General features: G+C 44.5%; 1 protein-coding gene across 2 annotated transcripts in view; it reads right to left on the reverse strand.

Moving 5' to 3' along the window:
* cdon (cell adhesion associated, oncogene regulated) overlaps nt 1–25,000 on the reverse strand; it is a 146,122-nt gene that overhangs the window by 17,434 nt on the left and 103,688 nt on the right. Inside the window, exons 6-8 of one of the 2 annotated variants that reach the window (XM_052526126.1) lie at nt 23,247–23,549; nt 22,813–23,082; nt 4,140–4,465 (exon numbers count right to left, since the gene is read on the reverse strand). In XM_052526126.1, coding sequence (XP_052382086.1) covers nt 4,140–4,465; nt 22,813–23,082; nt 23,247–23,549 — 899 coding nt within the window. Of the gene's footprint in view, nt 1–4,139; nt 4,469–22,812; nt 23,083–23,246; nt 23,550–25,000 lie in introns of both variants that reach the window. The other variant, XM_052526078.1, reaches the window with a different exon arrangement.

A 25,000-nucleotide genomic window follows, 5' to 3' on the forward strand; every position in this document is an offset into this window, starting at 1 on the left:
TATCTCCACTGGTATACCATCCAGCCCTGGAGTTTGGTATATCTCCACTGGTATACCATCCAGCCCTGGAGTTTGGTAAACATCAACTGGTATACCATCCAGCCCTGGAGTTTGGTATGTCTCCACTGGTATACCATCCAGCCCTAGAGTTTGGTATATCTCCACTGGTATACCATCTAGCCCTAGAGTTTGGTATATCTCCACTGGTATACCATCCAGCCCTAGAGTTTGGTAAACATCAACTGGTATGCCATACAGCCCTAGAGTTTGGTATATCTCCACTGGTATACCATCCAGTCCTGGAGTTTGGTAAACATCAACTGGTATACCATCCAGTCCTGGAGTTTGGTATATCTCCACTGGTATACCATCCAGCCCTAGAGTTTGGTATATCTCCACTGGTATACCATCCAGCCCTAGAGTTTGGTATATCTCCACTGGTATACCATCCAGTCCTGGAGTTTGGTAAACATCAACTGGTATACCATCCAGCCCTAGAGTTTGGTATATCTCCACTGGTATACCATCCAGCCCTAGAGTTTGGTATATCTCCACTGGTATACCATCCAGCCCTGGAGTTTGGTATATCTCCCCTGGTATATCATCCAGCCCTGGAGTTTGGTATATCTCAACTGGTATACCATCCAGCCCTGGAGTTTGGTATATCTCAACTGGTATACCATCCAGCCCTGGAGTTTGGTATATCTCCACTGGTATACCATCCAGCCCTGGAGTTTGGTAAACATCAACTGGTATACCATCCAGCCCTAGAGTTTGGTAAACATCAACTGGTATACCATCCAGCCCTAGAGTTTGGTAAACATCAACTGGTATACCATCCAGCCCTGGAGTTTGGTAAACATCAACTGGTATACCATCCAGCCCTGGAGTTTGGTATATCTCCACTGGTATATCATCCAGCCCTGGAGTTTTCCCAGACTTAAAGGCTTTAATTGCATCAAGAAGTTTCTCCTCTGTAATTTACCTTCTCATGAGTCTTTCTGTACAGATGTTCATTTTACATTATTAATAGGAAAACAGTCCATACAATTAACTTTGGTTAGTGGAGATGAAGGAGACTGAAACGAAAACATATGCTGAAAGTACTCTTTCAAAATATTGTTAGGTGGATCATGGGTGAATCATTGCATTTCAATGTTGAGAATTAAAAAATAATTTGTTGGATTTTTTTCCATCCAGTATATCTCACAATGTTACTGGTCGTCTGTAGGGTATCTACAGATGGACTACTCAAATAAAGTGTTACCCTCTAATCCACTACCCCATACTACACTACCCCATACTACACTACCCCATACTACACTACCCCATACTACACTACCCCATACTACACTACCCCATACTATACTACCCCATACTATACTACCCCATACTACACTACCCCATACTATACTACCCCATACTACACTACCCCATACTACACTACCCCATACTACACTACCCCATACTACACTACCCCATACTACACTACCCCATACTACACTACCCCATACTACACTACCCCATACTACACTACCCCATACAACACTACCCCATACTACACTACCCCATACTACACTACCCCATACTACACTACCCCATACTACACTACCCCATACTACACTACCCCATACTACACTACCCCATACTCCACTACCCCATACTACACTACCCCATACTACACTACCCCATACTCCACTACCCCATACTACACTACCCCATACTACACTACCCCATACTACACTACCCCATACTACACTACCCCATACTACACTACCCCATACTATACTACCCCATACTACACTACCCCATACTATACTACCCCATACTACACTACCCCATACTACACTCCAGTCTACTCTACTCCACTACCCCATACTACACTACCCCATACTACACTACCCCATACTACACTACCCCATACTATACTACCCCATACTACACTACCCCATACTATACTACCCCATACTACACTACCCCATACTACACTACCCCATACTACACTACCCCATACTACACTCCAGTCTACTCTACTCCACTACCCCATACTACACTACCCCATACTACACTCCAGTCTACTCTACTCCACTACCCTCTACTACACTCCAGTCTACTCTACTCCACTACCCTCTAATACACTCCAGTCTACTCTACTCCACTACCCTCTACTACACTCCAGTCTACTCTACTCCACTACCCTCTAATACACCCCAGTCTACTCTACTCCACTACCCTCTACTACACTCCAGTCTACTCTACTCCACTACCCTCTACTCCACTACCCCCTACTCTACTACCCTCTACTCCACTACCCTCTAATCCACTACCCTCTACTACACTCCAGTCTACTCTACTCCACTACCCTCTACTCCACTACCCTCTACTCCACTACCCTCTACTCCACTACCCTCTACTACACTCCAGTCTACTCTACTCCACTACCCTCTAATACACTACCCTCTACTCCACTACCCCCTACTCCACTACCCTCTACTCCACTACCCTCTACTCCACTACCCTCTACCCTCTACTACACTCCAGTCTACTCTACTCCACTACCCTCTAATACACTACCCTCTACTCCACTACCCCCTACTCCACTACCCTCTACTCCACTACCCCCTACTCCACTACCCTCTACTCCACTACCCTCTACTCCACTACCCTCTACTCCACTACCCTCTACTACACTCCAGTCTACTCTACTCCACTACCCTCTAATACACTACCCTCTACTCCACTACCCTCTACTCCACTACCCTCTACTCCACTACCCCCTACTCCACTACCCTCTACTCCACTACCCTCTACTCCACTACCCTCTACTCCACTACCCCCTACTCCACTACCCTCTACTCCACTACCCTCTACTCCACTACCCTCTACTCCACTACCCCCTACTCCACTACCCTCTACTCCACTACCCTCTACTCCACTACCCTCTACTCCACTACCCCCTACTCTACTACCCTCTACTACACTACACTCTACTCCACTACCCTCTACTCCACTACCCTATACTACACTACACTCTACTCCACTACCCTCTACTCCACTACCCTCTACTCCACTACCCCCTACTCCACTACCCTCTACTACACTACACTCTACTCCACTACCCTCTACTCCACTACACTCCAGTCTACTCCACTCTACTACACTCTACTCCACTACCCTCTACTCTTCTACACTCTACTCCACTCCACTCTAATACACTCTACTCTAATACACTCCAGTCTGCTCTACTACACTACACTTTACTCCACTCTACTACACTACGCTCTACTCCACTAGTCTCCACTCCACTCCACTCTAGTCTTCACTCCACTCTACTACAGTCTACTCCACTCGACTCTACTCCACTCTACTACACTCCACTCCACTCCACTACATTCGACTACACTCTACTCCACTCTACTCTACTCTACTCTACTCTACTCTACTCTACTCTACTCCACTATACTACACTATACTACACTCCACTCTAGTCTCCACTCCACTCCTCTACTACACTCTACTCCACTCTACTACACTCCTCTACCACACTCCCCTCCACTCCCCTCCAATACACTCTATTCCACTCTACTACACTATACTACAGTAAACTATATTCAACGACACTCTACTACACTCCACTACACTCTATTACACTCTATTCTACTATACTCCACTTCACTCTACTCCACTCTATTACACTCTATTCTACTCCACTCTACTGTATTGTACTCTACCATACTCTACTCTACTACACTCCACTACACTCCACTCGATTACACTCTATTCTACTCTACTCTACTCCACTCTATTCTACTGTACTCTACTCCACTCTATTATACTATACTCTACTCTACTCCACTCTATTATACTCTATTCTACTATACTCTACTCCACGCCACTCCACTCTATTATACTCTATTCTACTCCAAGCCACTCTACTCCACTCTATTATACTCTATTCTACTATACTCCACTCTATTATACTCTATTCTACTATACTCCACTCTATTATACTCTTCTCTACTCCACTCTACTGTATTCTACTCTACCATACTCTACTCTACTCTACTACACTAACATGCAGGTGCTTTATCCCTACCTAGGGCCTGGAGTTTTTCCTGGTCCTCCCCCTCTGGACTCACCTTGCGGTACTTGACAAAGTATGCGTTGATTGGATGTCCCCAGTCACGGCCCGCCCTCCACTCCAGGTCATAGACATCAGGTTTGTGAGTCTGAGGAGGGCTAGTAATGATTGGTGCTTCAGGAGTGGGCCGGTCGCTGCTCCTCTCTGTTGGTTGGCCCATGGTGTCCCATAGCCCATCCCCTTCTCCTAGCCCCTCCCCTAGCCCTTCCCCTTCCTCCTCGGGTGGGAGGAGCTCATCTCCCTCGTCGCTCTGGATTGGGTGGACAGAGGTGGGTGGAGCGTCGATCAGAATATCAGCGGTGGAACCAGGCTGAGGTTCTTGTTCTTCTAGAGATAGAAAGAGAAGTGTCAGATTAAACCAGGCTGAGGTTCTTCTTCTAGAGATAGAAAGAGAAGTTTCAGATTAAACTGTATCCAAGTATAACATCGAAACTTGAAACTTTGATCACAAATAATATTGTGTTGTTTTTAATACATTTTCTTGCTATGAATTCAGATGCAAATAAACTGAATGATCTTTCTGGGGCCGGTTGCACCAGTTGTTATGAGACGCCCGGTTAGCCGTAGCTACGCTCTTAGAAATAAAGATGCTATCGAGAACCTTACAAGGTTCTTCGGTTGTCCCCATAGGATAACCCTTTTAAGAAACCTTTTTGGTTCCAGGTAGAATGTTTTTGGTTCCATGTAGAATGTTTTTGGGTTCCGTGTAGAACCCTTTCCACAGAAGGTTCTACATGGAACCCAAAATGGTCCTACCTGGAACCGGAAAGGTTTATTCCCTATGGGGACAGTCGAGGAACCCTTTTAGGAACCCAATTTTTTTCTAAGAGTGAAAAAACGTTAGACTATGTGATCCGTATTTACACCAGATGCACCAACCAAAAACAAGACTAGTTGTAGCTAAGTCCGGCGTAAGCAATGCGCACTCATGAGATTTGATGCTTCATAACGATGGTTGCTAGGCAGCGCACGTTACTAAGCTGTTACCATCCTTGTGGCAGTTGCAAACTTTGCCAGGCATGTCACTTCGCCCATCACTTCGCACGGCCCACCATTATAACGACTACAACTACACGCCCCATCATTATTACGACTACAACTACACGGCCCATCATTATTACGACTACAACTACACGGCCCATCATTATTACGACTACAACTACACGGCCCACCATTATTACGACTACAACTACACGGCCCATCATTATTACGACTACAACTACACGGCCCATCATTATTACGACTACAACTACACGGCCCATCATTATTACGACTACAACTACACGGCCCACCATTATTACGACTACAACTACACGGCCCACCATTATTACGACTACAACTACACGGCCCATCATTATTACGACTACAACTACACGGCCCACCATCATTACGACTACAACTACACAGCCCATCATAATTACGACTACAACTACACGGCCCATCATTATTACGACTACAACTACAAGGCCCATCATTATTACGACTACAACTACACGGCCCACCATCATTACGACTACAACTACACAGTCCAACATAATTACGACTACAACTACACGGCCCATCATTATTACGACTACAAGGCCCATCATTATTACGACTACAACTACACAGCCCATCATAATTACGACTACAACTACACGGGCCACCATTATTACGACTACAACTACACAGCCCATCATAATTACGACTACAACTACACGGGCCACCATTATTACGACTACAACTACACAGCCCACCATTATTACGACTACAACTACACGGCCCACCATTATTACGACTACAACTACACAGCCCACCATTATTACAACTACAACTACACGGCACACCATTATTACGACTACAACTACACAGCCCACCATTATTACGACTACAACTACACGGCACACCATTATTACGACTACAACTACACAGCCCACCATTATTACGACTACAACTACACGGCCCACCATTATTACGACTACAACTACACAGCCCACCATTATTACGACTACAACTACATGGCACACCATTATTACAACTACAACTACACGGCCCACCATTATTACGATTACAACTATGAATATTGAAAGCATGTTTTAAATTGTTGGTTATTTGAAACTCCCAGAGTCGTCCACCCTTTAAATGTAAAGCCATGTGTGGACAACGAGATGATAATTTCAGCACCGCTATGATTGCGACAGCGCCATCGCGCCGGAGATTTTTGTTTTCACATAATTTTAGTTTGGATATTTGGTTAACATTTGTCTGGGAATGTTAGCCAAGATGGAGGGGAGTGTTCACGGTCATTAGTCTCGTTGGCTCATCTTTTAGCAGGATTGATCACAACATCTTGCTAGCATACCATGTGACCTAAATGTGGATTATTCTGCTAGCATACCATGTGACCTAACGGTGGATTATTCTGATAGCATACCATGTGACCTAACGGTGGATTATTCTGTTAGCATACCATGTGACCTAACGGTGGATTATTCTGATAGCATACCATGTGACCTAACGGTGGATTATTCTGCTAGCATACCATGTGACCTAACGGTGGATTATTCTGATAGCATACCATGTGACCTAACGGTGGATTATTCTGATAGCATACCATGTGACCTAACGGTGGATTATTCTGATAGCATACCATGTGACCTAACGGTGGATTATTCTGCTAGCATACCATGTGACCTAACGGTGGATTATTCTGTTAGCATACCATGTGACCTAACGGTGGATTATTCTGATAGCATACCATGAAGCTATTCTTTTTTAATTTGATGTGTGCATCTCCAAAACCCTGTGGAGGTTTTGTTAAATATGAACACGAATTGTGCGCCACCCTATGGGACTCCCAATCACGTCCGGATGTGCCACAGCCTGGATTCGAACCAGGGACTGTAGTGGTGCCTCTTGCATTGCGATTCCGTAGCTTGGACCGCTGCGCCACTTCGGGAGTCCTGCAGAATGCTATGCTGTAGAAACCAGGCACAGGCAGCACGTACAAATGCAGGTAGAGCGACAGGTATCATTTTTCGGTTCGGCGTAGAGCACTTTTTACGTCGAACTTAGTGTTACGACCAACTGAGAGACCCAACAGGGACAGAGTCAGTCTGCTGCAGAGACCCAACAGGGACAGAGTCAGTCTGCTGCAGAGACCCAACAGGGACAGAGTCAGTCTGCTGCAGAGACCCAACAGGGACAGAGTCAGTCTGCTGCAGAGACCCAACAGGGACAGAGTCAGTCTGCTGCAGAGACCCAACAGGGACAGAGTCAGTCTGCTGCAGAGACCCAACAGGGACAGAGTCAGTCTGCTGCAGAGACCCAACAGGGACAGAGTCAGTCTGCTGCAGAGACCCAACAGGGACAGAGTCAGTCTGCTGCAGAGACCCAACAGGGACAGAGGAGGGACTATGTCTCCGAAGTGGACCACGGGCCAGCAGGAAAGCAGGGATGGAAAGTTTTACATTGGGAACAAGCCTTTTCAATCTACATAAAATAACAAGAAACTCCTGGATACTCACAGCACTACACAATAATGCTTTGTTAGTTTAAACCGGCCCAGAGAGCTGTAAATGGGGACGTCAGGGAGGCTGGGAGGAGGTTTGGCAGGAGACACAGAATATTACACTATATTACACTACCTTACCGTATATTACAGTATATTAGAGAATATTACACTATATTACACTACCTTAGAGTATATTACAGTATATTAGAGAATATTACAGTACCTTACAGTATATTATAGTATATTAGAGAATATTACAGTGCCTTAAAGTATATTACAGTATATTAGAGAATATTACACTATATTACCCTACCTTACAGTATATTACAGTATATTAGAGAATATGACACTATATTACACTACCTTACAGTATATTAGAGAATATTAGAGAATATTACACTATATTACAGTACCTTACAGTATATTACAGTATATTAGAGAATATTACACTATGTTACAGTACCTTAGAGTATATTACAGTATATTAGAGAATATTACACTATGTTACAGTACCTTACAGTATATTACAGTATATTAGAGAATATTACACTGTATTACAGTACCTTAGAGTATATTACAGTATATTAGAGAATATTACACTATGTTACAGTACTTTACAGTATATTACAGTATATTAGAGAATATTACAGTATATTACAGTACCTTACAGTATATTACAGTATATTACAGTACCTTACAGTATATTACAGTATATTAGAGAATATTACACTATATTACAGTACCTTAGAGTATATTACAGTATATTAGAGAATATTACACTATGTTACAGTACTTTACAGTATATTACAGTATATTAGAGAATATTACAGTATATTATATTACCTTACAGTATATTACAGTATATTACAGTACCTTACAGTATATTACAGTATATTAGAGAATATTACACTATATTACAGTACCTTACAGTATATTACAGTATATTAGAGAATATTACAGTATATTACACTACTTTAGAGTATTTTACAGTATATTAGAGAATATTACAGTATATTACAGTACCTTACAGTATATTACAGTATATCACAGAATATTACACTATACTACAGTACCTTACAGTATATTATAGTATATTAGAGAATATTACACTACCTTACAGTATATTACAGTATATTAGAGAATATTACACTATATTACCCTACCTTACAGTATATTACAGTATATTACAGTATATTACAGTACCTTACAGTATATTACAGTATATTAGAGAATATTACACTATATTACAGTACCTTAGAGTATATTACAGTATATTAGAGAATATTACACTATATTACACTACCTTACAGTATATTACAGTATATTACAGTATATTAGAGAATATTACAGTATATTACAGTACCTTACAGTATATTACAGTATATTAGAGAATATTACACTATATTACACTACCTTACAGTATATTACAGTATATTAGAGAATATTACATTATGTTACAGTACCTTACAGTATATTACAGTATATTAGAGAATATTACACTATATTACAGTACCTTACAGTATATTACAGTATATTAGAGAATATTACACTATATTACAGTACCTTACAGTATATTACAGTATATTAGAGAATATTACACTATATTACACTACCTTACAGTATATTACAGTATATCACAGAATATTACACTATATTGCATTATATTACAGCATATTACAGTATATTACAGTATAGTACACTATATTACACTATATTACACTATGTTACAGAATATTACAGTATATCACAGTATATTACAGTACATTAGAGTATATTAGAGTATATTAGAGTATATTACAGTATATTACAGAATATTACAGTATATTACAGAATATTACAGTATATTACAGAATATTACAGTATATTACAGTATATTACAGAATTTTACAGTATAGTCAGTTACGGTCGGTGTGACTTTATTTTCATGACCATGGCCATATTTCTATTACAGCATATTGGATGACTGTCATTCATTTTCCATTCACCCTGTTCAATGTAACATCGACAGGTTTAAGCTACTACATGATACTCTAATGTTCCATATACCCATCATGAGGTTGCTACAACCTCGCCTATGAATGAAAGTTTACAACGTAGGTGCACAGATTCGAGATAAATCCTGAGGAGTTAAGGTGACTGACAGTAACAAATTCAATACCGCCTTCCACACTCTGGCCTGCGTCTAGCTGATCTAGGATGTAATCATTAATCCAACAGTTGAAAAGGAGAGTTTCTATTGGACAAATTAATGTATGTTTAACCCTGTTTCATTCATTCCATTCTTGATTACGCCCCCAATGAATATACCCCTAATGAATATACCCCTAATGAATATACCCCTAGTGAATACACCCCTGATGAATATACCCCCAATGAATATACCCCTAATGAATATACCCCTAATGAATATACCCCTAATGAATACACCCCTAATGAATACACCCCTAATGAATACACCCCTAATGAATATACCCCTAATGAATATACCCCTAATGAATATACCCCTAATGAATATACCCCTAATGAATATACCCCTAATGAATATACCCCTAATGAATACACCCCGATGAATATACCCCAATGAATACACCCCCAATGAATACACCCCGATGAATACACCCCCGATGAATACACCCCTAATGAATACACCCCTGATGAATATACCCCCAATGAATACACCCCAATGAATACACCGCCGATGAATATACCCCGATGAATATACCCCCAATGAATACACCCCTAATGAATATACCCTAATGAATATACCCCTAATGAATTTACCCCTAGTGAATACACCCCTGATGAATATACCCTGATGAATATACCCTAATGAATACACCCCCAATGAATACACCCTAATGAATACACCCTAATGAATATACCCTAATGAATACACCCCTAATGAATATACCCCTAATGAATATACCCCTAATGAATACCCCTAATGAATACACCCCTAATGAATACACCCCTAATGAATACACCCCTGATGAATACACCCATAATGAATACTAATGAATACACCCCTAATGAATACACCCCTAATGAATACTAATGAATACACCCCTAATTAATACACCCCTAATGAATACACCACTGATGAATACACCCATAATGAATACTAATGAATACACCCCTAATTAATACACCCCTAATGAATACTAATGAATACACCCCTAATGAATACACCCCTAATGAATACTAATGAATATACCCCTAATGAATATACCCCTAATGAATACACCCCTAATGAATATACCCCTAATGAATATACCCCTAATTAATATACCCCTAGTGAATACACCCCTGATGAATATACCGCCAATGAATATACCCCTAATGAATATACCCCTAATGAATATACCCCTAATGAATACTAATGAATACACCCCTAATGAATACACCCCTAATGAATACTAATGAATACACCCCTAATTAATACACCCCTAATGAATACACCACTGAAGAATACACCCATAATGAATACTAATGAATACACCCCTAATGAATACTAACGAATACTAATGAATACACCCGAATGAATACTAATGAATACACACCTAATGAATACTAATGAATACACCCATAATGAATACTAATGAATACACCCCTAATGAATACTAATGAATACTAATGAATACACCGAATGAATACTAATGAATATACTCCAAATGAATACACCCCTAATGAATACTAACGAATACTAATGAATACACCGAATGAATACTAATGAATACACACCTAATGAATACTAATGAATATACCCCTAATGAATACTAACGAATACACCCCTAATGAATACACCCTAAGGAATACTAATGAATACACCCCTAATGAATACTAATGAATATACCCCTAATGAATACACCCCTAATGAATACTACTGAATATACCCCAAATGAATACTAATGAATACACCCCTAATTAATACACCCCTAATGAATACACCCCTAATGAATACACCCCTGATGAATACACCCATAATGAATACTAATGAATACACCCCTAATGAATACTAATGAATACTAATGAATACCAATTAATACACCCCTAATGAATACACCCCTGATGAATACACCCATAATGAATACTAATGAATACCCCTAATTAATACACCCCAAATGAATACACCCCTAATGAATACACCCCTGATGAATACACCCATAATGAATACTAATGAATACACCCCTAATGAATACTAATGAATACACCCGAATGAATACTAATGAATATACCCCTAATGAATACACCCCTAATGAATACTAATGAATACACCCCTAATGAATACACCCCTAATGAATACTAATGAATACACCCCTAATGAATACACCCCTAATGAATACTAATGAATACACCCCTAATGAATACACCCCTAATGAATACTAATGAATACACCCCTAATGAATACACCCCTAATGAATACTAATGAATATACCCCTAATGAATACACCCCTAATGAATACTAATGAATACACCCCTAATGAATACACCCCTAATGAATACTAATGAATACACCCCTGATGAATACTAATGAATACACCCCTAATGAATACTAATGAATACACCCCTAATGAATACTAATGAATATACCCTAATGAATACACCCTGAATGAATACTAATGAATACACCCTAATGAATACTAATGAATATACTCCAAATGAATACTAATGAATACACCCTAATGAATACTAATGAATACACCCATAATGAATACTAATGAATACACCCTAATGAATACTAATGAATACTAATGAATACTGATGAATACACCCCTAATGAATACTAATGAATACTAATGAATATACTCCAAATGAATACTAATGAATACACCCCTAATGAATACTAATGAATATACCCCTAATGAATACTAATGAACACTAATGAATACTAATGAATATACTCCAAATGAATACTAATGAATACACCCTAATGAATACTAATGAATATACTCCAAATTAATACTAATGAATATACCCCTAATGAATACACCCCTAATGAATACTAATGAATATACCCCTAATGAATACACCCCTAATGAATACTAATGAATACACCCCTGATGAATATATCCCAGATCACATGTCAACATAGTTCCCTTTCATACCAGACAGATACAAACAGCTTGTTGTCTATATAATTCCTTCTCCGCATCTATCTACGAGCTCTACTTCCTCGCAGCTCGTCCCGTTTCAATGAACAACTCATCAGTTATATGTGACCAGGCGAAGAAACCTTTCCAAGTCAAACCTTCATATTATAGCCGCTAAGGGCTCCACACATCGTTGTCATCATATCTTTATTTGTATTTTATTTCACTTTTATTTAACCAGATAGGCCAGTTGAGAACACGTTCTCATTTACAGTTGAAGTCTGAAGTGCACATACACCTTAGCCAAATACATTTAAACTCAGTTTTTCCCAATTCCTGACATTTAATCCTAGTAAAAAGTCGCTGTCTTAGATCACCACTTTATTTTAAGAATGTGAAATGTCAGAATAATAGTAGAGAGCATGATTTATTTAAGCTTTTATTTCTTTCATCACATTCCCAGTGGGTCAGAAGTTTACATACACTCAATTAGTATTTGGTAGCATTGCCTTTAAATTGTTTAACTTGGGTCAAACTTTTCGGGTATCCTTCCACAAGCTTCCCACAATAAGTTGGGTGAATTTTGGCCCATTCCTCCTGACAACATGTCAGCTGTCTTTATATACGTTTTTAGGCTTGTTTTTTGTTACATTGCTGCCTGACATAAGATGAGGGACAGTGTCTGACAGACCAACCAACCTGCACATGTCCTCTATGCTTGTTGTTGTTGTTGTTGTTATGTTAATAATTATGTTAATATTGTACCAAAGTAAGCTTTGGCAATATGTACATTGTTATGTCATGCCAATAAAGCACATTGAATTGAATTGAGAGAGATGGAGACAAAAGGGGAGAACGCGAGAGAGGGAGAGAGAGAGAGAGAAAGAGAGAGAGCTGGAGAGAGAACGGGATAAAGCTAGAGAGAGCGAGAGAGAGAAGGAGAGACAGAGAGAGAGAGAAGGAGAGATAGAGAGAGAAGTACAGAGAAAGAGAGCGAGCTGGAGAGAGAAGGGGAGAAAGTGAGAGAGAGCGAGAGAGAGAGAGAGAGAGAGAGAGAGAGAGAGAGAGAGAGAGAGAGAGAGAGAGCTGGAGAGAGAAGGAGAGAGAGAGAGAGAGCTGGAGAGAGAAGGAGAGACAGAGAGAGAGCTGGAGAGAGAAGGAGAGACAGAGAGAGAGCTGGAGAGAGAAGGAGAGACAGAGAGAGAGCTGGAGAGAGAAGGAGAGACAGAGAGAGAGAGAGAAGGGGAGAAAGTGAGAGACAGAGAAAGAGAGAGAGCTGGAGAGAGAGAGAGCTGGAGAGAGCTGGAGAGAGAAGGAGAGAGCTGGAGAGAGAGAGAGCTGGAGAGAGGAGAGACAGAGAGAGAGACAGAGACAGAGACAGAGAGAGAGAGAGAGAGAGAGAGAGAGAGAGAGAGAGAGAGAGAGAGAGAGAGAGAAAGTGTGTTTCTCTCTCTAGGTGTAGTGTAGCTGGGCATGATTCTCCTGGTATTTGAATGGTTACTGTGAGGAATGTGGGCAGCTGGCGCGCTCCCATATCCCAGGTTAGTGTTACCAGTTCCAAGCCTGTTGATTTAGTAAAGTGAACCCACTGCTGCCTGCCACACACACCCCAAAAACAGCCCCTTACCCTCCCCTGCTCTGTCCCCATTCCCTCCCCTGCTCTGTCCCCATTCCCTACCCTGCTCTGTCCCCATTCCCTACCCTGCTCTGTCCCCATTCCCTACCCTGCTCTGTCCCCATTCCCTCCCCTGCTCTGTCCCCATTCCCTCCCCTGCTCTGTCCCCATTCCCTACCCTGCTCTGTCCCCATTCCCTACCCTGCTCTGTCCCCATTCCCTCCCCTGCTCTGTCCCCATTCCCTCCCCTGCTCTGTCCCCATTCCCTACCCTGCTCTGTCCCCATTCCCTACCCTGCTCTGTCCCCATTCCCTCCCCTGCTCTGTCCCCATTCCCTACCCTGCTCTGTCCCCATTCCCTACCCTGCTCTGTCCCCATTCCCTCCCCTGCTCTGTCCCCATTCCCTACCCTGCTCTGTCCCCATTCCCTACCCTGCTCTGTCCCCATTCCCTCCCCTGTTCTGTCCCCATTCCCTCCCCTGCTCTGTCCCCATTCCCTCCCCTGCTCTGTCCCCATTCCCTCCCCTGCTCTGTCCCCATTCCCTCCCCTGCTCTGTCCCCATTCCCTACCCTGCTCTGTCCCCATTCCCTCCCCTGCTCTGTCCCCATTCCCTCCCCTGCTCTGTCCCCATTCCCTGCTCTGTCCCCATTCCCTCCCCTGCTCTGTCCCCATTCCCTCCCCTGCTCTGTCCCCATTCCCTCCCCTGCTCTGTCCCCATTCCCTCCCCTGCTCTGTCCCCATTCCCTCCCCTGCTCTGTCCCCATGCCCTGCCCATGCTCTGTCCCCATTTCCCTGCTCTGTCCCCATTCCCTACCCTGCTCTGTCCCCTCCTGCTCTGTCCCCAGACCCTACCCTGCCCATGTCCCTCTCCTGCTCTGTCCCCATTCCCTACCCTGCTCTGTCCCCATTCCCTACCCTGCTCTGTCCCCATTCCCTACCCTGCTCTGTCCCCATTCCCTGCCCTGCTCTGTCCCCATTCCCTCCCCTGCTCTGTCCCCATTCCCTCCCCTGCTCTGTCCCCATTCCCTACCCTGCTCTGTCCCCATTCCCTACCCTGCTCTGTCCCCATTCCCTACCCTGCTCTGTCCCCATTACTAGAGTAGGTGACCCCTGCTCTGTCCCCATTCCCTACCCTGCTCTGTCCCCATTCCCTCCCTGCTCTGTCCCCATTCCCTACCCTGCTCTGTCCCCATTCCCTCCCTGCTCTGTCCCCATTCCCTACCCTGCTCTGTCCCCATTCCCTACCCTGCTCTGTCCCCATTCCCTCCCTGCTCTGTCCCCATTCCCCCCTGTTCTGTCCCCATTCCCAATCCCCTGCTCTGGGATGATTCCCTACCATGATTATGAGGTCCAGATATCTACCCTGCTCTGTCCCCATGATGGTATGAGGGCCAGATAACCCCATTAGGTGACCATGATCTGTCCCCATTGAGGGCCCTGATGGTCTGTCCCCAGATCCCTAGAGTAGGTGACCTGATCCCCATGAGGGCCATGATGGTATGAGGGATGGTATGAGGGCCATGATGGCTGAGGGCCATTCCCTACCCTGCTCTGTCCCCATTCCCTAGGTAGGTGGCCATGATGGTATGAGGGCCCTAGATATCTAGAGTAGGTGACCATGATGGTATGAGGGTCCCCATTCCCTACCCTGATCTATCCCCATGATGGTATGAGGGCCAGATGCTCTGTCCCCATTCCCTCCCCTGCTCTGTATGAGGGCCAGATAACCAGGTGACCAATCCCCTGAGGTCCCCATGATGGTCCCTATGATGCTCTGTCCCCATGATGGTATGAGGGCCAGATGTCCCCATGCCCTCCCCTGATGGTATGATTCCCAGATGCTCTGTCCCCATAGGTGACCATGATGGTCTGAGGTCCCAGATCCCTACCCTGGTGACCATGATGGTATCCCTGTTCTGTCCCCATTCCCTGACCATTCCCTATGATCTGTCCCCATGATGGTATGGGCCCTGCTCTGTCCCCAGGTGACCATGATGGTATGTCCCCATGATCCCTGAGGGCCATGATGTCCCCATGAGGGCCAGATAACTAGAGTAGGTGACCATGATGGTATGAGGGCCATGATGGTATGATTCCATGACCCTGGTATGAGGGCCAGATAACTAGAGTAGGTCCCCATGATGGTATGAGGGCCATGATCTGTCCCCATTCCCATGATGGTATGAGGGCCAGATAACTGCTAGGTGACCATGATGGTATGAGGGCCTGCCATGATTCCCCATAGGTGACCCTGATCTAGGTGAGGGCCATGATGGTCTGAGGGCCAGATCCCTCCCTGCATGATGGTCCCCATTCCCTCCCCATGATGGTATGTCCCCATTCCCTACCCTGGCTCTGTCCCCATGATGGTATGAGGGCCATGATGGTATGTCCCCAGATCCCTAGAGTCTGTCCCCATGATGGTACCCTGCCAGTCCCCTAGAGTAGGTGACCATGATGGTATGAGGGCCAGATAACTAGAGGTGACCATGATGGTGAGGGCCATGATGGTATGAGGGCCAGATAACTGGCCAGAGTAGGTGACCATGATGGTATGAGGGCCATGATGGTATGAGGGCCATGATGGTATGAGGGCCATGATGGTATGAGGGCCATGATGGTATGAGGGCCATGATGGTATGAGGGCCAGATAACTAGAGTAGGTGACCATGATGGTATGAGGGCCAGATAACTAGAGTAGGTGACCATGATGGTATGAGGGCCAGATAACTAGAGTAGGTGACCATGATGGTATGAGGGCCATGATGGTATGAGGGCCATGATGGTATGAGGGCCATGATGGTATGAGGGCCAGATAACTGAGTATGGTGACCATGATGGTATGAGGGCCAGATAACTAGAGTAGGTGACCATGATGGTATGAGGGCCAGATAACTAGAGTAGGTGACCATGATGGTATGAGGGCCATGATGGTATGAGGGCCATGATGGTATGAGGGCCAGATAACTAGAGTAGGTGACCATGATGGTATGAGGGCCAGATAACTGGAGTAGGTGACCATGATGGTATGAGGGCCAGATAACTGGAGTAGGTGACCATGATGGTATGAGGGCCAGATAACTGGAGTAGGTGACCATGATGGTATGAGGGCCAGATAACTGGAGTAGGTGACCATGATGGTATGAGGGCCAGATAACTGGAGTAGGTGACCATGATGGTATGAGGGCCAGATAACTGGAGTAGGTGACCATGATGTTATGAGGGCCATGATGGTATGAGGGCCAGATAACTAGAGTAGGTGACCATGATGGTATGAGGGCCATGATGGTATGAGGGCCAGATAACTAGAGTAGGTGGCCATGATGGTATGAGGGCCATGATGGTATGAGGGCCAGATAACTAGAGTAGGTGACCATGATGGTATGAGGGCCATGATGGTATGAGGGCCATGATGGTATGAGGGCCAGATAACTAGAGTAGGTGACCATGATGGTATGAGGGCCAGATAACTAGAGTAGGTGGCCATGATGGTATGAGGGCCATGATGGTATGAGGGCCAGATAACTAGAGTAGGTGGCCATGATGGTATGAGGGCCATGATGGTATGAGGGCCAGATAACTAGAGTAGGTGACCATGATGGTATGAGGGCCAGATAACTAGAGTAGGTGGCCATGATGGTATGAGGGCCATGATGGTATGAGGGCCAGATAACTAGAGTAGGTGGCCATGATGGTATGAGGGCCATGATGGTATGAGGGCCAGATAACTAGAGTAGGTGACCATGATGGTATGAGGGCCATGATGGTATGAGGGCCATGATGGTATGAGGGCCAGATAACTAGAGTAGGTGACCATGATGGTATGAGGGCCATGATGGTATGACCATGATGGTATGAGGGCCAGATAACTAGAGTAGGTGACCATGATGGTATGAGGGCCATGATGGTATGAGGGCCATGATGGTATGAGGGCCATGATGGTATGAGGGCCAGATAACTAGAGTAGGTGACCATGATGGTATGAGGGCCAGATAACTAGAGTAGGTGACCATGATGGTATGAGGGCCATGATGGTATGAGGGCCATGATGGTATGAGTGGCCATGATGGTATGAGGGCCAGATAACTAGAGTAGGTGACCATGATGGTATGAGGGCCATGATGGTATGAGGGCCATGATGGTATGAGGGCCAGATAACTAGAGGCCATTCTAGAAGATCAATTTCAGCAGAACACAATTTCACTTAAGAGCCCCAAAAAGACTATGCCCGGTTGTTTGGGATTGGATGTGGGATGGTGGGGAGGGAACTGCAACCTAGCAACACAAATATACATCAATCAATTAATAAATCAATCAATCAAATGTATTTCTAAAGCCCGTAGACCAGAACAGTTGAACTGTGACCGGAACTTTCTTAGCAGGAGCTCAACGCTGGCCAACGAAACATAAACAGAACAGAGACACGAACACAACTGACAGTGTACTCCTTTAAAGACAGCCGACAGTAAACAGTTTATATATATATACAACAATATCATTTAGTTGAACAGGCAGCAGAGATGATCTGATAACAACCTCTGGTGCCCGGTACCTGGTAACCCACGGAGCCAAAGCTCTACCGGGGTCATGTTTTAATACTCAGTTTATCTAACTCACATCTAGTTCTCACTGTAAACACACCAGTGTTGCTGCACATCATAGCAGAATAAATCTCTCTCTCTCTCTGCACTGAGAGGTGGAGGAGGCAGGAGAGAACAGAACGAAGGGAGTTCTAGTCTCAGCTCAGACCACTATGACACTATCTCTCTGCTCTGGTCTCAGCTCAGACCACTATCACACTATCTCTCAGCTCTGGTCTGGTCTCAGCTCAGACCACTACCACACTATCTCTCTGCTCTGGTCTCAGCTCAGACCACTACCACCATCTCTCTGCTCTGGTCTCAGCTCAGACCACTATGACACTATCTCTCTGCTCTGGTCTCAGCTCAGACCACTATCACACTATCTCTCAGCTCTGGTCTGGTCTCAGCTCAGACCACTACCACACTATCTCTCTGCTCTGGTCTCAGCTCAGACCACTATCACACTATCTCTCAGCTCTGGTCTGGTCTCAGCTCAGACCACTATCACACTATCTCTCAGCTCTGGTCTGGTCTCAGCTCAGACCACTATCACACTATCTCTCAGCTCTGGTCTGGTCTCAGCTCAGACCACTATCACACTATCTCTCAGCTCTGGTCTGGTCTCAGCTCAGACCACTATCACACTATCTCTCAGCTCTGGTCTGGTCTCAGCTCAGACCACTACCACCCTATCTCTCTGCTCTGGTCTCAGCTCAGACCACTACCACACTATCTCTCAGCTCTGGTCTGGTCCCAGCTCAGACCACTATCACACTATCTGTCAGCTCTGGTCTCAGCTCAGACCACTACCACACTATCTCTCTGCTCTGGTCTGGTCTCAGCTCAGACCACTATCACACTATCTCTCAGCTCTGGTCTGGTCTCAGCTCAGACCACTACCACACTATCTCTCTGCTCTGGTCTCAGCTCAGACCACTACCACACTATCTCTCTGCTCTGGTCTCAGCTCAGACCACTACCACACTGTCTCTCTGCTCTGGTCTCAGCTCAGACCACTACCACACTATCTCTCAGCTCTGGTCTGGTCTCAGCTCAGACCACTATCACACTATCTCTCAGCTCTGGTCTGGTCTCAGCTCAGACCACTATCACACTATCTCTCAGCTCTGGTCTGGTCTCAGCTCAGACCACTATCACACTATCTCTCAGCTCTGCTCTGGTCTCAGCTCAGACCACTACCACACTGTCTCTCTGCTCTGGTCTCAGCTCAGACCACTACCACACTGTCTCTCTGCTCTGGTCTGGTCTCAGCTTAGACCACTACCACACTATCTCTCTGCTCTGGTCTGGTCTCAGCTCAGACCACTACCACACTATCTCTCTGCTCTGGTCTGGTCTAGGTATACAGAAGATAGCCATATTTGGTAAAAGACCAAGTCTGTTTTATGGCATGAACAGCTCAAATAAGCAAAGAGAAACAACAGTCCATCATTACTTTAAGACATGAAGGTCAATCAACCTGGAAAATGTCATGAACTTTCAATGTTTCTTCAAGTTCAGTCGCAAGAACCATCAAGCGTTATGATGAAACTGGCTCTCATGAGGACCGCCACAGGAAATGAAGACCCAGAGTTCTCTGCTGCAGAGGATAAGTTCATGAGAGTTACCAGCCTCAGATTGCTGCCCAAATGAATGCTTTACAGAGTACAAGCAAAATACAGATCTCAACATCAACTGTTCAGAGGAGATGGCTTGAATCAGACCTTCATGTTTGAATTGCTGCAAAGAAACCAATAAGAAGAAGAGACTTGGTTGGGCCAAAAAACACGAGTGGAAATCTGTCCCTTGGTCTGATGTTTTTGGTTCCAACCGCCGTGTCTTTGTGAGACGCAGAGTAGGTGAGCAGATGATCTCCACATGTGTGGTTCCCACCGTGAAGCATGGAGGAGGAGGTGTGATGGTGTGGGGGTGCTTTGCTGGTGACACTGTCTTGGATTTATTTAGAATTCAAGGAAAACTTAACCAGCATGGCTACCACAGCATTCTGCAGCGATACGCCATCCCATTTGGTTTGGGAATAGTGGGAATATAATTTGTTTTTCAACAGGACAATGACACAAAACACACCTCCTGGTTGTGTAAGGGCCATTTGACCAAGAAGGAGAGTGATGGAGTGCTGCATCAGATGACCTGGCCTCCACAATCAACCGACTTCAACCCAAATTAGATGGTTTGAGATGAGTCCGACTGCAGAGTAAAGGAAAAGCAGCCAACAAGTGCTCAGCATATGTGGGACCTCCTTCAAGACTGTTGGAAAAGCATTCCAGATTAAGCTGGTTGAGAGAATGCCAAGAGTGTGCAAAGCTGTCATCAAGGCAAAGGGTGACTACTTTGAAGAATATAAAATATATTTTGATTTGTTTAACACTTTTTTGGTTACTACATGATTCCATATGTGTTATTTTATAGTTTTAATGTCTTCACTATTTTTGTACAATGTAGAAAATAGTAAAAATGAAGAAAAACCCTTGAATGAGAAGGTGTGTCCAAACTTTCGACTGGTACTGTACTTCCACTTCATTTTCAACTCGTACCGGGGGACCTTCAGACGATACTTGTGAGGCCTGTGGGCGTCCTAGAGAAGAACCTGGGTCTCTCACCTTTCCACAGAGGGGTCATATCAGCGTGTAGCCCAGACTGTTTGGACTCTATAGTCAGATGTTGGCGGATCGGCTGTAACCGACTTCAGACGAGGAAGTGAATCACAGGCATATGAGGAAGTGATCCACAGGCAGATGAGGAAGTGATCCACAGGTAGATGAGGAAGTGATCCACAGGCAGATGGGGAAGTGATCCACAGGCAGATGAGGAAGTGATCCACAGGCATATGAGGAAGTGATCAACAGGTAGATGAGGAAGTGATCCACAGGTAGATGAGGAAGTGATCCACAGGCAGATGAGGAAGTGATCCACAGGCAGATGAGGAAGTGATCCACAGGCAGATGAGGAAGTGATCCACAGGCAGATGAGGAAGTGATCCACAGGCAGATGAGGAAGTGATCCACAGGCAGACGAGGAAGTGATCCACAGGCAGACGAGGAAGTGATCCACAGGCAGACGAGGAAGTGATCCACAGGCAGACGAGGAAGTGATCCACAGGCAGATGAGGAAGTGATCCACAGGCAGATGAGGAAGTGATCCACAGGCAGATGAGGAAGTGATCCACAGGCAGATGTGGTGGATGGAGACGCATCCAATTAAATAACAGATCTGTCTAGTTTAAATGTACAGATTTTTCTGGGGATTTTTGTTATATGCTAATTAGATTTAGAGATCGACTCTAGGGGGTAAACCTAACCCTAACCTTAACCCAAACCTTAACCCTAAACCTAACCCCAAAGCCTAAAATAGCCTTTTTCTTGTGGAGACTGGCTAAATGATTTTTTATTTTATCAGGCAAGTTAGTTAAGAACACATTCTTATTTTCAGTGGGTTAACTGCCTTGTTCAGGGGCAGAACGACAGATTTGTACCTTGTCAGCTCGGGGGTTTGAACTCGCAACCTTCCGGTTGCTAGTCCAACGCTCTAACGCTCTAACCACTAGGCTACCCTGCCGCCTCGATTTACTATCCTTGTGAGGACTTCTGATCCCCATAAGGATAATAAAACCAAATACACACACACACACACACATGCTCAGAGCCATCCAAGGCTACTCTTTCCATTCCTCTGTCCCTGAGTTTATCCCTGGTGGCCAGCATAAAGGTAGCTCTGACGCAAAGACAGGAGGCGAGAGATGTGGGGAAGATGGAGAGGGGCTAAGGGAGAGCTACTACTTCAACCTGCTCCCTAAACCAGCAGGGAAAACAGCCCATTTTCTCATACAATCACTTCCTGATACCCCACTACTTTAGGAGAGTACACTGTACCTGATTGGAGGGTGAGCCTGCCAGCTGACTGGGCTGAGCCAATCACGTTGTCCACCAGGCACTGGTACACACCGACGTCCTGTGATGTCACCCCTTTGATGCAGAGGGAGGAGCCTGAAATTTGGAGGCGGGGCGAGGGGGCGATGGGGGCAGAGTTGAAGAGCCAGGTGACATTGGGGGTGGGGTTTCCCTTGGCAACGCAGGTGAAGCGAGCGGCGTCTCCAGGCGAGACAGTCTGGTCAGACAGACTCCTCAGCACAGATGCCTCCTCTGGGGAAGAGAGGGGAGGAAGTCAGGACTCCCAACGAGTTAGATAAAAATCTACCATTAGAGTAATTCATCTAACCGTTCTTTAACCAGGAAGTCCCATTGAGGTCAGAAGATCTGTTTCCCATGAGACACCTGACTACAGCAGTGGCCTGTTAGTAACTCACCGAGCACATTCACAGTGTAGTTGACACTGAGTAGGATTCTCCCCGTCTCCGTGGTAACAGAACACAGGTAGTTCCCTCCATCACTCCTCTTCGGGTTCAGTAGGACCAGGTTGTTGTGTCTCCTGCTGTTCCCTGCTGGCACGGCTGGTGGTGTCACCTGCTGTCCATTCTTCAGCCACTGGGCAACGGGCGACGGACTGCCCGACACCACACACTCCAACACCAGCATGCTGGAATGTTCCACTGATAGAGTAGTAGGGGTGATGGGGTATACTATCCTCCGCGGGGAGGGGTCGTCAGAGGCTGAGGAGAAAGAGGAAGTGTTGTAAAAACTAGGCATAAAGTGGTGAAAGCCTTGTTATTACACGGTTACCTTCTCTTAGCTACATACAGTATCACAATAAAGTTCAGCCTGTATTAAATGTAGAGACAATCAAGTAGAGATAATGAAGTATTGATAATGAAGTAGAGATAATGAAGTAGAAATAATGAAGTAGAGATAATGAAGTATTGATAGTGAAGTAGAGATAGTGGCGTATTGATAATGAAGTAGAGATAATGAAGTAGAAATAATGAAGTAGAGATAATGAAGTATTGATAATGAAGTAGAGATAACGAAGTAGAAATAATGAAGTAGAGATAATGAAGTATTGATAGTGAAGTAGAGATAATGAAGTATTGATAATGAAGTAGAGATAATGAAGTAGAAATAATAAAGCAGAGATAACGAAGTAGAGATAATGAAGTAGAGATAATGAAGTAGATATATTGACGTAGAGACATGAACTAGAGGTAATAAAGTAGAGGTAATGAAGTATCGATAATGAAGTAGAGATATTGAAGTAGAGACAACGAAGTAGAGGTAATGAAGTATTGATAATGAAGTAGAGATAATGAAGCAGGGATATTGGCGCAGAGACAATGAAGTAGAGATATTGAAGTAGAGACAACGAAGTAGAGGTAATGAAGTATTGATAATGAAGTAGCGATAACGAAGTAGAGATTTAGAGATATGGATGTAGAGTTTTTGAAGTGGGGAGACAGGTAGCCTAGTATTTAGAGCGTTGGACTAATAACCGAAAGGTTGCTGGATTGAATCCCTGAGCTGACAAGGTAAAAATCTGTCGTTCTGCCCCCTGAACAAGGCAGTTAACCCACTGTTCCCCTGAACAAGGCAGTTAACCCACTGTTCCCCTGAACAGGCAGTTAACCCACTGTTCCCCTGAACAGGCAGTTAACCCACTGTTCCCCTGAACAAGGCAGTTAACCCACTGTTCCCCTGAACAAGGCAGTTAACCCACGGTTCCCCTGAACAGGCAGTTAACCCACTGTTCCCCTGAACAGGCAGTTAACCCACTGTTCCCCTGAACAAGGCAGTTAACCCACTGTTCCCTGAAACAGTTAACCCACTGTTCCCCTGAACAGGCAGTTAACCCACTGTTCCCCTGAACAAGGCAGTTAACCCACTGTTCCCTGAACAAGGCAGTTAACCCACTGTTCCCCTGAACAAGGCAGTTAACCCACTGTTCCCTGAACAGGCAGTTAACCCACTGTTCCCCTGAACAGGCAGTTAACCCACTGTTCCCTGAACAGGCAGTTAACCCACTGTTCCCCTGAACAGGCAGTTAACCCACTGTTCCACTGAACAGGCAGTTAACCCACTGTTCCCCTGAACAGGCAGTTAACCCACTGTTCCCCTGAACAGGCAGTTAACCCACTGTTCCCCTGAACAGGCAGTTAACCCACTGTTCCCC

Source organism: Oncorhynchus keta, chromosome 1, assembly GCF_023373465.1.
Source record: "Oncorhynchus keta strain PuntledgeMale-10-30-2019 chromosome 1, Oket_V2, whole genome shotgun sequence".
Taxonomy (NCBI): Eukaryota; Metazoa; Chordata; class Actinopteri; order Salmoniformes; family Salmonidae; genus Oncorhynchus; species Oncorhynchus keta.